Source organism: Oryzias melastigma, linkage group LG16 (assembly GCF_002922805.2).
Source record: "Oryzias melastigma strain HK-1 linkage group LG16, ASM292280v2, whole genome shotgun sequence".
Lineage (NCBI taxonomy): Eukaryota > Metazoa > Chordata > Actinopteri > Beloniformes > Adrianichthyidae > Oryzias > Oryzias melastigma.
This window is the reverse complement of record NC_050527.1, coordinates 18,466,389-18,482,129: the sequence shown is the minus strand read 5'-3', so window position 1 is coordinate 18,482,129 and position 15,741 is coordinate 18,466,389. Positions and strand designations below refer to the sequence as shown.

The 15,741-nt window shown below is 40.4% G+C and overlaps 2 protein-coding genes across 4 annotated transcripts in view; one reads left to right on the top strand and one right to left on the bottom strand.

The window, feature by feature from the left end:
- The window catches only part of LOC112137758 (ankyrin repeat domain-containing protein 31), a 52,172-nt gene extending 50,764 nt beyond the window's left edge, over positions 1–1,408 (top strand). For all 3 annotated transcript variants that reach the window (XM_024260227.2, XM_036215821.1, XM_036215820.1), the window contains one exon: positions 467–1,408. In XM_024260227.2, coding sequence (XP_024115995.1) covers positions 467–621 — 155 coding nt within the window. In that variant the 3' untranslated portion in view covers positions 622–1,408. The remainder of the gene's footprint in view (positions 1–466) is intronic.
- Positions 1,409–5,474: 4,066 nt separating this feature from the next.
- Positions 5,475–6,821, bottom strand: LOC112137775 (protein FAM160B2). The gene is made up of 4 exons (XM_024260254.2): positions 6,561–6,821; positions 6,354–6,494; positions 6,179–6,279; positions 5,475–6,048 (listed from the first exon to the last, which is right to left on the bottom strand). The coding sequence occupies exons 1-4, from the start codon at positions 6,804–6,806 to the stop codon at positions 5,883–5,885; spliced, it is 654 nt and encodes a 217-aa protein (XP_024116022.2). The 5' UTR covers positions 6,807–6,821; the 3' UTR covers positions 5,475–5,882.
- Between the last annotated feature and the right edge of the window lie 8,920 nt (positions 6,822–15,741).

Genomic DNA, 15,741 nt, shown 5'->3' with positions numbered 1-15,741 from the left:
TCCCAGAATCCACCGCGATCGTCACCTGTCAATCAAAGGCCGCGCCCCCCTCATTAAGCAAAAATAAATCCTGTTTAGAAAAAAAAATACTAATATAGAAAAAAATTCACTCCCCTCAAAGTTGTCATGGATCAAATATGCAGCTATTGATGAAATAAAAACTTTAAGCACCAGGCATTAAAGGGGTTTATTAGAGGGCTGAAAATGAGGATCTTAGCATGGGAGTCTATGGGAATTTGCTCACTCTAAGCACCAGCCTCTCTGGTCAGTGCCGGTATTGCAACGCTTTGTTACTTCCTGGTTGGCTTCACGTTCCGCCTGCCAGTGTTGGGGGCTGGATTTGACCGAGTCGATCTGAGTCGAGATTCTATTATGGCAACTACTGTCACCAATCACGAGTGAGCTTGTTGGAAGGTCACACCCATGGATTGGATAGATATGTGATCATACCTTTTCTTCTCTGCAGCTGCTGCAGGAAGTCTGAGCTTCCTACTGAACATCAGAACCGTTCATTTGATGGCTGACGAGGAATTTATGCCAAGCACCATGATGGACCACTTCTGGGACCAACTCCTGCAGAAAGACTTTCCAGAGTCTGACAACTGGAATGCCCTGACTTAAGTCTGCACTCAAGAGAGTTAGCTGCAGGCAAGTTCTGAGTCGCTTCAGTTGCCTTTGTTCTCAGTGTGTCTACATGACGGCGTTAACTTGGTCAGCTGCAGGCGCCAAGACCAAATCTGTCATGAGAAACCAGAGCTGGTTTTAGAACAGCAGGTCTGAACTCTGGAATCAAACCAGATCTACTTCTGTTAATCTGGCATTCATTATAGTCAGAAGATGATTTTCCTTTTAATAAAACCTGTTGGTGTTTCAGGTCCTTCAGAAAAAAATCATCTCAGTGGGAGGCACTTCTGCCTGACCCATTCCCATTCAGTGGCTGATTTTTACATGAACAGTTTCAGACGTTTGTATGACTGAGTTTAATCTCACTTTAAAGTTTCATGTTAAGATATTAGTAGGAGTATTTTGATGACTCTTTCAGCAGAGTATTTCTAGAAGGAAGAGAAGAATTACTAATAATATTCCCTCACCCTCTTCTTTTAGAAAGGATGAATTCAGACATTCACCTGTTTTTCTGAGTTTCCTGCTCTGTCTCTCCTTTAGAAAAACTGTTTCTCACCTCTGGGTCTGATAAGTTAACTGTTAGTAGGAATGTAGGCAATATCTCTGCCCTCCTGGGCTTCCCCCCCCCTTGCAGTCGTCCTTATGAGAGAATCTGTCTTCATACTGCAGGATCTCTCTGTCATCTCTCATGTTTTTGCCTTTTGTGTCACAGTTCTGCAGTAATGTAACATTTAGAATATAACAATGTGAATAAATAATTGAATATGTTGTTAGTCTGACATCATCACTGTCTGTCTGCGTGTGTGTGTTTATCATAGACAAATATGAATCGGATTTTAGCCTGCCAATCAGAACTGGGTTTTCACCTGAACCCTGGCATAGTCAGCTGTTATCTGACTGTCAGTATGGCTTTAGAAACAACCAACACACTCGCTTTAATGCATCTTATTAAGGAAATTACAAACAATAAAAAATTGCAATGGGGATATCTTTGAGTCTAAAAAAGGCATTCAATGCAATTGGTCATGAGGTTTTGATTTTAATTCTGGAATTATATAGGATCTGGGGCACTTGAATGGATTAGTGATCTCAACAATCAAAAACAGTCTGTAAAAATGGGAGGGCAACCAGTCAGAATGTTTGGACACTGTCTGAGGTGCCACAAGGTTCAGTTCTGGGCCCAAAATTGTTTATCATATAATCAATGACTTTTGTCAAATACATTTTTTACTAAAAGTCTTTGCTGATGACACAAATATTCTGGTTATTCATGATAACTTGCAGCAGCTTTTATACACATGGTCAATATACAACTAGGTAAAATGAAAAACTGGTTTGATGTAAATAAACTGTCCCTAAATGTTAAGGCCACTAACTTCTTAGTCTTTGGTAACATTTAAATATTGTCCCCATCTCAAATAAAGACTAATGGAGTAAACAGATGTAGTTCATGACGCTAGATTTCTAGGAGTAATTATTGTTGATAAAAATCGGTTGGAAAGCTTAAGTCAAACAAATCAGTTCCATCATTTCTCAAAGTATTTCAATCTTAAAGTCAAATATGTCCTGGAGAAATGTTCTATTACTACTTCTAGAGGTATCTCCATATTTTCAATATTGTACTGAAGTTTGTTGAGACACAAATAAGCCCTGTGAATACACCCATCCTCTTTTTGACAAATCTAAAATGATCTAACTTCACAGCATTCAAGACAGTTTGATTTCTGTTCAAAATGAGATACAACTTGCTTCCAAATCACTCACAAAAATGTTTTTGAAAGAGAATATAAGGATAAGGGGAACTTTTAACTTAAACCAACATTAAAAAGATTGCTGGACAAGATCAATGTGTAAAAAAGCAGAAAAAGGAGTAATAGAACAAATCATTTTAGCTGCCAGTTTATAGAAAATAACAACTTACATGAAAAGGACTGTTCATTAGCTGATCAAACATTTAAGAACACTGCCCTGAACTGATAGAATGTGTGCCATCATTTGCAATAAATGTAATTTTCCAATAAGTAATCCTGTCAAAGTCTCTTGATGGCTAAGGCAAAAAAGTTCAATTTCTTTGAACATGGCAGGATTGTTGTGCTTCATGAACAAGGCCTATCACAATTGCACCATTTGCTGATGTTGGTCACGGTAAGACGGAAGATCCTGAGGAACACAGAACAAAAAAGTCAAGTGGCAAACCAAATAAAAGTGATTGACACCGAGCCGGAGGATCTAAAGGGCTGTTCCCTAAGACGGGCCGGTCCTTGACCCAAATTAAGACCATCACTGGTGCTGACTGTTGGCCAGTAACCATCAGATGGAATCTGCAAGAGAAGGGCTTCAAAAACTCAAAGCATCTTCAAAGGTTACGTTGCCATCAACACCACAAGTGACCAATTTGATTTTTACAAGGGAGCACCAAACGTGGGACTCTCAAAAGTTATCCTTTCTGATGAGAAAAAATGTAACTTTGAAGGTCCTGGTGGCTTCCGCTGTTACCGGCAGAACAAAGAGATCCCACCTGAAATGTTTTCTACATGGCACAGTGGGAGGGAGCCATCATGGTGTGAGGTGCTTATCCCTTCTATAGAGCCATGGAGCTTCAGATTGTGCAACCACATATGACTATGTGGGCTTCCCTCATGAGTGATGGGCTTCGTCTGTGGCAAGGCAAGTTTATTTGTATAGCACATTTCAGAATTTATTAGCTACAACCAAAACAGTGAAATAAAGAAAAACGAACGTTAAACAAACAAAAAAGTCCAAAGCACATAACCTCAGAGTGAAATCTATTTCTACAGAGTAAATCCTCATCTAAAAATGTCGACAGCATGCTCCTCTTGTTGTTTTAAACTGCTGCATCGGTACATTCCATTGAGGAAAACAACAGTAGGACAATGATTGGTACATTGTTGAATTGTAAAGTAGGTGTTAAAAGGTCTTCACGGACCCATTGATGAAGTCTGCTCCCATTGGCTACCCGTCATCTGTCAATCAAACCCCCAGACGTTCGACGTCAGACCCACAAACGTTTATTGAGCCATCTGATTGGTCAATTTATAACTCTAATAACTTGTGATGATGGAAAAAAATCTTTAAAAAATAGGATTAGAAAAAAGAAGTTAATCAGAAAGCAGCAGAGGAAGAATGATTATTCTGAGATATAAAATGACTGAGAAATAACTGTCTGTTTCTCAATGGAAGTCAATGGGACTTTGGCCTTTTTGCAACCCAGTGGTACTTCCTATATGGAGCACGGAAGGAGGGGGGCTTGCTTTGTCCAGTTATTTTATATACAGTCTATGACGTAAACTGCCATCAATCAGCAGCAATCCAGCGCTGATCCAATTTAGCTGGTGCAGCATTTTAAAGAGGATTTTTCTCAGGATTGGTTCTGCTGTCATAAGCCCGAACTCCGGACAGGATGTAAGCAGGTTTCAATCATTTGAAGACAATTTGAGCATTGTGTATTTGTAGTCATCAACTGTGTTTGAATGTAAATGTTGTGTTTAGAGGCTCGTGTGGTGATGAAGCTCCAGCTGTGTGGAGCAGTGATGGAGGAAGGTCTCGTTACAGACTGTGAGTGTTTGCACTTGGATCCTCTTTTCTTCATGTTTTGATGGACTTTTTTCACGTTTTCCAGTAGGAGTTGGTTGTGCTTTTAATCTGCCACTATTTTACACCACTATATTTGATACCACTACATTTTAACTTGACTGTTAAAGTATTTTAATGTGTCTCTAATTTAGTAACCCGTTTTAAATCCTTTTAATCCTGTTTATTAACCCGTTTTAAATCCTTTTAATCCTGGGCCTTTCAGAGCTAACTTTACTAGACAGTTTTAGATGTCATTTCTGAAGCTGTTCTTCAGTGTGTGCTTTTACTAGCAGCGTGCCCCTTTTGTATTGTTGTGATTAGTTCTATCTGGGCCAGTTGCATTTTAAGTGTGTTTTCCAGCTCTGAGTTTGTACTAAAATTACTGCTGGTTGTGTTTTTTGTTTCTGGCCAAATAAACCTTTGAAATCTGCTCCTGCCTCATCCAGTTCATTCTTCTCCTGCTTTTTCACTGTGCAGTCTCGTTGTATTTAGCTTTTATGACTGCTACATAAGATATATATATTTTTAGAACTTTATATACAAATGTGACCAGACAGACAGGCTGTCTAAGGTCAGGCTTGTTGTCAGAGCAAGTTTTAGTTTAGGTTCTAATTATCATGTAGCTAGAAAACTTCAACTCAGTTCAGTACAGAGCACAACAATGGACACGGTCAGGCCATAAAAAACACTCCAATGGTGTTTTTAACGTGTTCTTCATTTTTCTGATGGAGGACGTATAAAGAAAATCAAGGTTAAACTGCATTCCTCAGTATTTCTTTATTCAAATTGTGCTGAACCAGGAGCAGATGAGAAAATGACGTTTGAAAAAGATCATATTTGTGATGTAGAAAATATGCTGGACGGGTCACAGAGCTCCCTGCTCCACATCCACCTCCAGACAAATAAAAAACCCAACATGAGCTCCTTAAACACCTCTGACACCAAATGCACATATATCTTAAATAAATATTCTTACCACCTAAAATACTAATTTACCAAATGGTGGCAGTACAGAACAGCATCAGGGTCCATCCAGATTCGGGCTCCAGTCAGAGTTCTCTGCCTAAATATTTGATGTTGCTGTTCACCATTCGGCGTCACTGTGACCCCTTCCTGACGCAACCCTATATTTGAAAGGCACAGAAGAACTTGCTTTTGCCCATGGACCCAATCTGGAATAAACTCAATGCACACCACGGGGATTGATCCCAGGTGTCCTGCATAGCAGCCCTACACCCAGCCCACTGAGCCATCCAGCCGCTTGTGCTGAAATATTTGATCATCTCTTTAAAAATGGACATTTAAGAAGTGGCCTCTGCTCTGAGGACTGATCTTGTTGCTGTCATCTCTCAGCCTTCATCTGTCAGTCTGGAAGGCTTGAAAACCCCAAATGAGTTCAAAGCAGTTTGAGGTCAGAGTTGAACTGGAGGTCACATTGGACCTTCTCTGCTGTTGATCCTCATTGTGGTCATTCTATAAGAGCTTTAAGAAGCAAACGAAGGCTTTGAGTTCAGAAGAACAACAGTTCCAGGATTTAGATGCGTCTTGATGAGATCATCCACTAAATCAGGTGTGATGGAGCAGGAACCAGCAGGAGTGAGAGAACCAGAAACCCACCAGAGTTGTCATACCATCAGGATGGAGATGAACCTCCTAGCACGTGATCAGGGAGTATCTGGAAAAGCATCTCCATGAGGTGGATCCAAGCCAGATCCAGGAGATCCAGGTAAATCATTCTCCATAGGGAGCTTGACAAAGGCAATGGCAGCAAGCTCCTTGCAGAACTCTTCCAGGACAATGATCCCTTTAAGCAAAGTCAGGTGTTCCTGTCTGAGGACACGCCCACAGGGGAGAGGTCAGGCAATGAGGTAACCTGTCTGTCTCACAAACATCTGAGCTTTTCTGATCCTTTTCATCACTATGTCACTGTCATATAACAGACAGGTTGATAGGTAGCTACCCATTGTTGTGGCTCATTCCCAGCAGGTCTCTTCTGGTGTTCAACAGTCTGTCTGGCAGGTCTGGAATCTGCTGGATCCTCTGCATCAACTCACCCATCACCTGCAGAGAGACAGAGATAAGACTGGCTCTGAAGTCTGACTGCTGTCAGATCAGACTGTCTCTGTGGAACTCACCCTGATGAGGACAGAGAACAGCGACCTGGAGCAGGGAGACAGGGGGATGTACGGGTCCAGCAGGTATTCCTGCAGCAGAGGATGGCTGTAGGCTGACAGTCTGGACAGAACCGCCGTCAGCTGCAGGTTCAGCTCATATGGCTGCAGAATCACAGGTGAGTCACTGCAGGCAAGTGAAAGCCATCAAATCCACTCAGGTCAGGGTACCTGCTCCAGAACGCGTCCCAGACGGTCCAACAGAACTTTCAGCAGTGGGCCTTCCAAGAAGTGGGCCTCCTCTTCTGAAGGACAGGGGAGACCTTGTGGCCAGTCCCAGGACAGGGACAGAGTCTGACACTGGGTCACCTGAGAGGAGCCACACATGAAGAGAGCTTCAACACACCTGCTCTGCTGCTGCACTTTCCCATCATTCCTCCAGCAATCAAACTTGATCCACATTGATTCTACCGACATGTCTTTTAACTTGTGTACCTGTAGTGTCTCCAGTGACCGTCGTGCAGGATTCCTCAAACCAGCAGTAAAAGTGTTGAACCTGGCCCTCATACAGACGCTCAAAATCCATCAGCAAAATAAAAAGTTTGAAAAATGGAAAAATCCTAGCAAGCTTTTTGCAGACCGCAGCACATCCATCTTTCTCTTGACTGAAGAGATCTTTAGTCACATGGTTTTGTTTACAAATTTTGGGCACGATGAGAAGGCAGGCTCAAGGATGACGTCGTGAAATGGGCAGGACCGACAAGCAGCGAAAGGCGGAGCCTCAGAAATGGAGTCGTTTTACTTCCGGGTATTAATCGGGGCACAAAAAGGACTCATATTTCATAAATAATTTGTTTTTTAGTGTTCCCAATGTAATTTATATTCAGCTATATGGTTATATATCATAAATCATGGTATGGCCCCTTTAACATGTTGTCCACACATGTCAAATGAAGCTGTAGTTGATGTTTCAAAAATAATTTAAACTCAGTTATTGGTGGAAAATCTTAATTGGAATTATTCTGATCCAGATCACATCCCACCCATCTTCCCTGTGATTTTTTCCAGGATTAAATTAATAAACTCCAGGTTGGCTTCTTAAAAGTGAATAAATATAAAGGGGCAAAAAGAGCCAATCTTTTGAACGGATCTTTGAGTCATAAATCCCATCATCTATTTACCAAGAAAGCTGAACTTCAAAGACCTTATTTTGCATGTGAGAAAGCTGGGCTTTGGGTGAGCACAGTTAAGCAAGAATCAGCTTAAAGAAAAAGAAGCTTGACTCATTCAATCGTTATTCATTCATGAGTTCCGTTTTTTTAAAATGAGGATTAACTATTTATGGCTATGGCTATTTTTTAGTTTAGGCTTTTTTAATCTCCACTGGCTAAAACCTTCTTATGAAAAAGTTAATTTTTAATTTAGGAATCAATTTTGCTGTAAATATATGAAACAAAATAGATGTTATTGTATTGTATTATGACTATACACTAAACTGTACACCAAAGAGAGATGCAGACCTTAGACTGGTGCAACTCATTTTAATGGAATACTTAAAGTCAGCCAAAATCCACATGAGGGCATTTAACACTTCTCTGTGTTTTTAAGAGTGGCTTAACAGAACAAGGTAAAAAAAAAGAAAAAAGAGTGACTCAGTTTGAGTTGTGTTGCAACTTATTTAATGTTATTTGTCCGGTTGTTGACTGAATTCTAATGAAGCCAGGTTTCGTCTTGAAGAATGTTCACGCCTTGACCAAGGTCATTGCTTTAAAACCAAAGTTAAATAAAAGACAAGATGATCTTATTTGTGCCAAGCTGTTCTTCCCTTAAGAATTTGTATATAGGTGGAAAAAAGGAAAGTAATGTAACAAGTAGTTTATTACTTCAAACAGGTAATGAGTAAAATCATTTAATTACAATTTAATTCAGTAACTAGAGAAATGTAATGTAATCAATTACTTTTAAAAGTAATTTGCCTGTAGAAAATCAAAATAAGATAACTGACATAATATTAGAAATTGTTTTCATGGCTGGAAAGACGAACTACAAAAACACCAATGATTCCATCCATCCATTTTCCAAACTGCTTTGTCCCTTTTGGGGTCACGGGGGTGCTGGAGCCTGTAACGCAGCCTCTCATGGGTGAAGATAGGATACACCTGGACAGGTCACCAGTCTGTTGCAGGGCTTCAATCACACACAGTCAAATGAACCTATGAAGCACGTTTTTGGATGGTGGGAGGAAGCTGATTCCCCGGTGAAAACCCACACTTGCACGGAGAGAACATGCAAACTCCACACAGAAAGGTCCCCATGTCTGGTTCTGTTTCAGGTCACCCAGTCGGAACTTGAACTGGGGACATTTTTGGTATGAGGCAAGAGTGCTAACCACTGCACCACTAACCACTGAGTGGAGAGCTCATATTACAACTGTGTGATCTATGTGGTTGGTTTTCCTATCTTCAACATCCCCATAACTACGATTTCTTAACTTGAGTATAGACACATTCACCTGTGATCAGGTGAAAGCTTGAACTAATTTGACTTATGGATTATCTTCATGTATTTTACTGTTTGATGTTGTAACTCAGATCATTCTGTGTTGTTCTTTGGTTTTCTGTTTTGTGTGAATAAGTGCAGAAAGCAGAAAGAGACCAGAAGACAGCACTGATAGAAACAACCAGAAGAGAGCAGCAGAGGGACAGATATCTTATTATGACAGCTGGACCATCAGTCCTCCATTCTGCAGAACAAAACCAGAGTCCAGAAGGGTGAATACCTTCTTTACAAGCTCAGCAGCTCTCCGACTCTTTCAGACAGTGAAGATGAGCTGGACTACATCTGCACCATCAGCACTCCGAACCAGAGGATAGCTTCATGGAGGAAAAGATGCGAGTGTTCCAGTTCATCTAGACCAGGGGTCACCAACCTTTTTGAAACTGCGGGCTACTTCATGGGTACTAAATCATACGAAGGGCTACCAGTTTGAAATAACAAATTTGCTTAGTTTGCGTTTAGTTCTACATTATTAATAGTGAATAATGATACTTCTCTATGTGAAGACACTGATTCTTAGCATAATTATCAATAATGACAACAAGCTAGGAAACAGATATCAATATTCAGAACTTTATTAATCTCAACAGATCTTGTCACATTTTGAGGTAATGACCAAATGAAATGTTTTTAACAAAATTATAACTTATTAATTAATTATTAATTAATTATTATTAATTAATTATAACTATTATTAGTGGATCTACGCTCCTCAAACGCTTTAATTCAGTCTCATGCACCCGTCCCTTTATTTTCCTTAAACCTCGGAACAGGTTGATTGACAGATCCCACAGCAGACAAGAATCTGCACATGATGCGTTCACTGACCTCTGACATAAGCAAACAGCCACTCGGCCCAACTAAATCCGCTACAAACTTTGTCATTTTTAAACAATCCGCAGCAAAACAAATCAGTTTTTCAGAGAAAACGTTGACACTATTTAATCAATCGATTATATACGGATCAGTGCTGGTTGAGACGTCATTACTATTCGCAAACCCCCGAGCTGATCTGACAGGCCGAGCACATCTGCTACCTACACCGGCGTTCTATGTTTTCTCTGATAAACTGCTTCGTTTTACTGCCGATATCCGCTGCTCAGTGAACGCACCATGCAGAAACACTCAGCAGATCTGGGTTCTGTTTAAATTACACATGAAACTTTAACCAAATTCTAGGAATTTAGAAAAAAACAGTGTCGCAATGATACGGTTTCATAATAATGCGATAAAACACAAACCAACTCACACGAAAAGTCATTATAAACACGGCAATGTGTGTGTGTGTGTTTTTTTTTTTTTTGATTTACTAAAAAGGAGCATTTGAGTGACATCACAGCAGTGTGGTGCGCGTGCTGCGCTGCCTCGCGCAGCGAGTCCACTGACAGTCTCAGATGCAAGTGAGAAGTCTGTTCAGTGGAATGTAAAACAATGTCCAGAACAAGTATTTTGGCTGCAGAAGGTCGGCTACAGATGAAGCGATGAGGCAATCTTAGTTATTGATTTTACAGAGATGCACGATCAGCTGTGACGCTGATCTCTCATGGCGCCCGCTGTGCTGTACTCAGACAGACACTTCAGAAGCGCATTTAATAAGAAAAAAGTCAATTTCCATTATAGTTCTGCGAAAAATGTCCATCCATTTCAATACCCCCCCAAAACCAGCTCCCAAAACCAGCTCCTCTACGCGCAAAAACTTTTTTTTGAAAAAGCAATTTTTTTTATTTTTTTTTTGGTAAACTGTGTTTCCATTAAAGATAATCAAATATTCTCGGTGTCTCCATGTGGGAAAGGGAGAAGGGGACGCCTCATTCTTTGTTATTAGCTGCGTTTCCGTTACACATTTGCGCAAAACTTTATGGAAATTCTAGGAATTTCCAAAAAAAAAACAAACAGTTCTGAAATGACACTGTTTTCATTAAATTATAATTTTGCGATAATGCACAAACCAACTCACACGATAAGTCATTAAAAATACGACAATGAACGAGAACAAGTATTTATTTTTATTTCATTCGCTAAAAGGGAGCATGTGGGTGACGTCACAGCTCTGTCTGGCGTGCGTGCAGCGCAGCTCGACTCAGGAGAGGGAGGAGTCTGTTCAGCGGTTAAAGGAAAAAGCATTCTAACAAATACGCATCTGGACCTTTTTTCTGTCTGAAAACACCACAACATAAATTCAAGTTTCTGTCACGGCGCTCGCGCTCACGAGGCTTCAGGCTCCAAGCTGCAAAAGTGCGTCTGCAGGTGAAGCGATGAGGAAAGGAGGAGGAGCTGCTGCGCGATTCTGTATGACCCGCAATTTATAAAGAGCTGTGACGCTGCGGGACTTCTCGGTGCCCCGGCTGTGCAGCGCTCAGATCAGACACTTCATACCGAGAAGCACATTTATTTCGAAAAAAAGTGTTTCCATTACAGTTTTGCGAAAAATGTCTATTTCCTCCTCTAAGCGCAAAAACGTTTTTTTTTTTTTTTTCGAAAAATGCCAGTTTTTTCTAAATTGTGGTGTTTCCATTAGGAGAATTTATTATCCAAATTCCAATTTGCGAAATTTCAGAGTTAATGGAAACGCGACTATTGATTAGAAAATGATTTAAAAAAAGAAAAAAAGTGGGATAGGCCGTTTTTGGCTTGAGAAATAATGAACATCTATTTTTAAGATGTTTTAATTTAATTTTTTATTCTTCATAAAGCCAGGTGTGATTTAAAAAAATGCATCACAATAAAATAAAATTTTTGAGCAGCTCACAAGTGAGTTGTGGTATTTTTAGAAGAGACCTGCGGGCGACTTATATGGTGCTCGCGGGCGACCTGGTGACCCCTGATCTAGACCAATCTCTGTCTGATCATGGCAGAACTTTCCAGAATCTAAGATTTTCATGTTTTTTGTCTCTGTGGAACTGTTCCTGCTTGCAGCCCTCCGTGATATCTCCAGGATCAAGTAGACCGTGGATGATTAAGCTGTGAAAGGATTTCTTCAAGTCTTTCAAAGTGTCATTCATGGAACTATGGAGGCAGGAGGCTGTGTCCAAACAAAGTTTTTGCTTCAAGATTGAAGACCTTTTGACTTGATGTTTCATTTAATGACATGTTTCTGTTCTCCATCTTCAGTAAAGATCACCTCTGTTACAATCTCAACCCAGAAGGGAAGAGAAAAGAAAAGTAACATAAAATAAAGATTCCCAGACCGGTCAATTGTAAGCGTGTGCAGCTTTTAATACAGAGTTAGCCACAAAGTTACTTAGAAGTGCTGTACAGAAAATACAGGGAGTTGCACTGGAGGCAAGGTGTGGGACAGAATACATTTAAAGAACAGAAATGTAACATAAATGAGACCCTACAACAACAAGAAACTATGAACAACAAACACAACCAGAGTTAGTCACACAGAGCTCTCAACAGAGTTCCTAACCCAAAGTCCACAGAAAGGGGACTGGAACTTTCTGTTGGAGCAAGCTGGCCACCAGTATTGGGTGTTACAAAGCTGCCCAAATTGCATCTTCTTCTTCGTCTTCTTGTTTAATGGCGGGTGGCATCTAACTTATAGGTGCATTTCCGCCACCTACTGTGCTGGAGTGTGGGTCGGAGTAAAGGATCCAAAACAAACAAACAAACAATAATAGACAGTGGCTCAGGCGGTAGAGCGGGTCGGCCAATGATCGAAGGATAGGCGGTTCGATTCCGGCTCCCGCCAGCCAAGTGTCGTTGTGTCCTTGGGCAAGGCACTTAACCCAACTTGCCTCCAGTGTGGCTCCACTGGTGTTTGAATGCGTATGAATGTTCCGGTGATGGTCAGAGGGGCCGTAGGCGCGTACTGGCAGCCACGCCTCTGTCAGCCTGCCCCAGGGCAGCTGTGGCTACAGTAGTAGCTTACCATCACCAAGTATGAATGAGGTGTGAATGAATAATGGATATACAATGTAAGCGCTTTGAGTGCCCTGAAAAGCGCCGATAAATCTAATCCATTCTAATAATAATAATAATAATAATAATTTAAAAAAAAACCCTAAATCCTCTTTATTAATCCACTGTGCCTCAAAAATTACAATACCAGTTTGCATTTTCTTTCCTCTCCACTTAAAAGATTCTCTAAACTAACACTACCACCTCCAGACTTCTTTAAGTTTTCGAGGAGTTTGCTTCTATGCACTGAATGGTTTGGACAGTGACAAATTACATGTTCTACCGTTTCCTTGTCTCTTCCACAACTACAGAAACCTGTTGGATGTTTCCCTAACATGTGTAGTGTGCTATTGAGTCTTGTATGACCCAATCTCAACCTAGTTATTATGTTTTGATCTCTGCTAGTCAAACTGATGATGTTCATCTTCCCCACATTACCCTGAATTCAGAAAAGATGTCGTCCCTTCGCTCCGGTCTCCCATTGGAATTGCCATTCTTCTTTGATCTTTCCTTTAATAATATTTTTAATTTCAGGAACACTGAAGGGTATCTCTGTGATTGTTCTCTGTTTCAATGACTGTTTGGCGTGGTAATCGGCTATCTCATTCCCCTCAACCCCCTTATGAGCTGGAACCCAAAGAAACCGAGCCTCAAACTTTAACTGTTCCAACCTGTACAAAGTTTCATAAATTTCATACAACACATCTAATCTACTATTTGTCGTCATTGACTCTATAGATGACAGTGCCGAAAGAGAGTCTAAACATATTATGCCTTTCTTAGCGCAATTGCATTCCATCCACTGTAAACTGAACAGTACAGCCAACATTTCCACTGTATACACGGAGAGATGATCTGGTGTTCTTTTCCTTGAATAAAGTCCCAGTTGCTGTATCACAAAAGAAAAGCCTGTTTTTCCTTCTTCTGTTTCTTTAGAACCATCTGTGTAAATTTGTAGAAATGACTCGTGAGCAGTTGCCAATCTCACCCCCGTGATTTGGTCCCAGTTACTTTTCCCTTTGTTACTTTTCAGTCTCTCATATATACTAAAGTCAACCAGTACTTCAGGAAACACCCAAACTGGATTGACCGTATACAAAAATTTTCCCACATAATGCTTGTTCTGAATTGACATCTCACTAGCCCATCTTTGCAGTTTCCAGACATCATTCCCATTCTGAACATGTTCACTCTCCCAGCATGGGCTAAGTGCTCTTTTGACAGGATGTTCTTCAGCCTTGCATCCTTGTATACTCGCCCAGTAATTTAATGACAACTGCTTAAATCTGAGTTTTATTGGCAGTTCTCCCATTTCCACTTGTACCGCTGCTACTGGTGTAGACCTGATTGCCCCACAACATATTCTCAAAGCCTGGTTTTGTATGGTCTCTACCTTTTTTAACAACGTCTTCGATGCTGAACTGTATACAGTGTATCCATATTCCATAACCGATCTCACCATCGCAGTATATATTTGTTTTAATGCCTGGGCACTAGCTCCCCACTCATAACCTCTTAAGCACCTCATTATATTTATAATTCATTTGCATCTGTTCACTATCTTATTAACATGCGCATTTCATGTCAGTCTAGTATCAAAAATTATTCCCAAATATTGAAAACTACTGACCTGTTCTAACTCTTCACCATATAACCTCAAGCAATCCATTTTGCACTTGGTCCTTGTGAACACCATACTTTTTGTTTTCGCTACCGAAAATTTAAATCCCCATTCATAGGACCAGTTTTTAACTGTATCAAGTGCTTCTTGCATCTTCTTTCTTATATGCTTAATATTTCTCCCCCTTTTCCAAAGCGCTCCATCATCTGCAAATAAAGCTCTTCCAAAATCATGTCCAACTTTCTGGAGAACATCATCTATCATAATAGAAAACAAAATCGGGCTAATTACACTTCCTTGAGGGGTTCCATTTTCCACTGTATATCCATTAGAAAGTGCATTTCCTATCCTTACTTGAATCTTCCTGTCAAATAAAAAATCTTTAATCCAATTATACATTCTTCCTAATATTCCTAACCTTTTTAGTTTAATTAATAAACCCTCTCTCCAAACCAAGTCATATGCTTTTTCTATGTCAAAAAATACAGCTATTAAACTTTCTTTATTAATTTGTGCCTTCCTAATTTCTGTATCCAGACAAACAACTGAATCCATAGTACTCCTGCCTTTCCTAAACCCACTTTGATGTTGAGACAGGAGTTTTTTACTTTCATACACACGTCTGTCCGTAACCATTCGTTCCATTATCTTTCCTATATGTGACGTGAGAGCAATAGGTCGATAGCTTCCCGGACAGCTTGAGTCTTTTCCTGGTTTGACTATTGGTACTAGTATTGCTTCCTTCCAATGAGTTGGCAGCTTTCCCTGTTTCCAAATTCATTATATATATATCCAACAATTTAAGTTTAATTTGCTTCCCTGAGTGCTTTAACATTATATAACAAATGTTATCTTTCCCTGGGCTTGTCATACCCGCTTTCCCCAGGGCTCGATCCAGCTCAGGTAACCTGAATAGAGCATCCAGAGTTGTTATTGTAGACTCCCCCTCATTAATTCCAACATCTAAATTATTGTTCCTTCTAGTTTCTTCCCTCCTTTGCTGCCCAAATTGCAGTAGGAAGACAGTTCTTTTAAGCAGGTGAGGGATCTTCTGCCATTGGCCCACTGATTGTCTCTTCATGTGGTTCAGGTGTAGGTGGGCGGGTCTTCAATCAGCTGGTGCTGCTGCTCTCTCTGCTCAGCCACCTACAGACACTCATTCACTCTTAACATTCACTCAGTATTAGTTATCCAAACTCAGTCACACAAGCACACATATATCTAAAACAAGAGTGCTGGATTCATCTGGGGCCCGTTTCAAGAAGCAGGTTCAACAAATTTAGAGTTCAAACCTGAACTTAGAGTCACTGGACTCAAAATTCCCAAACTCAG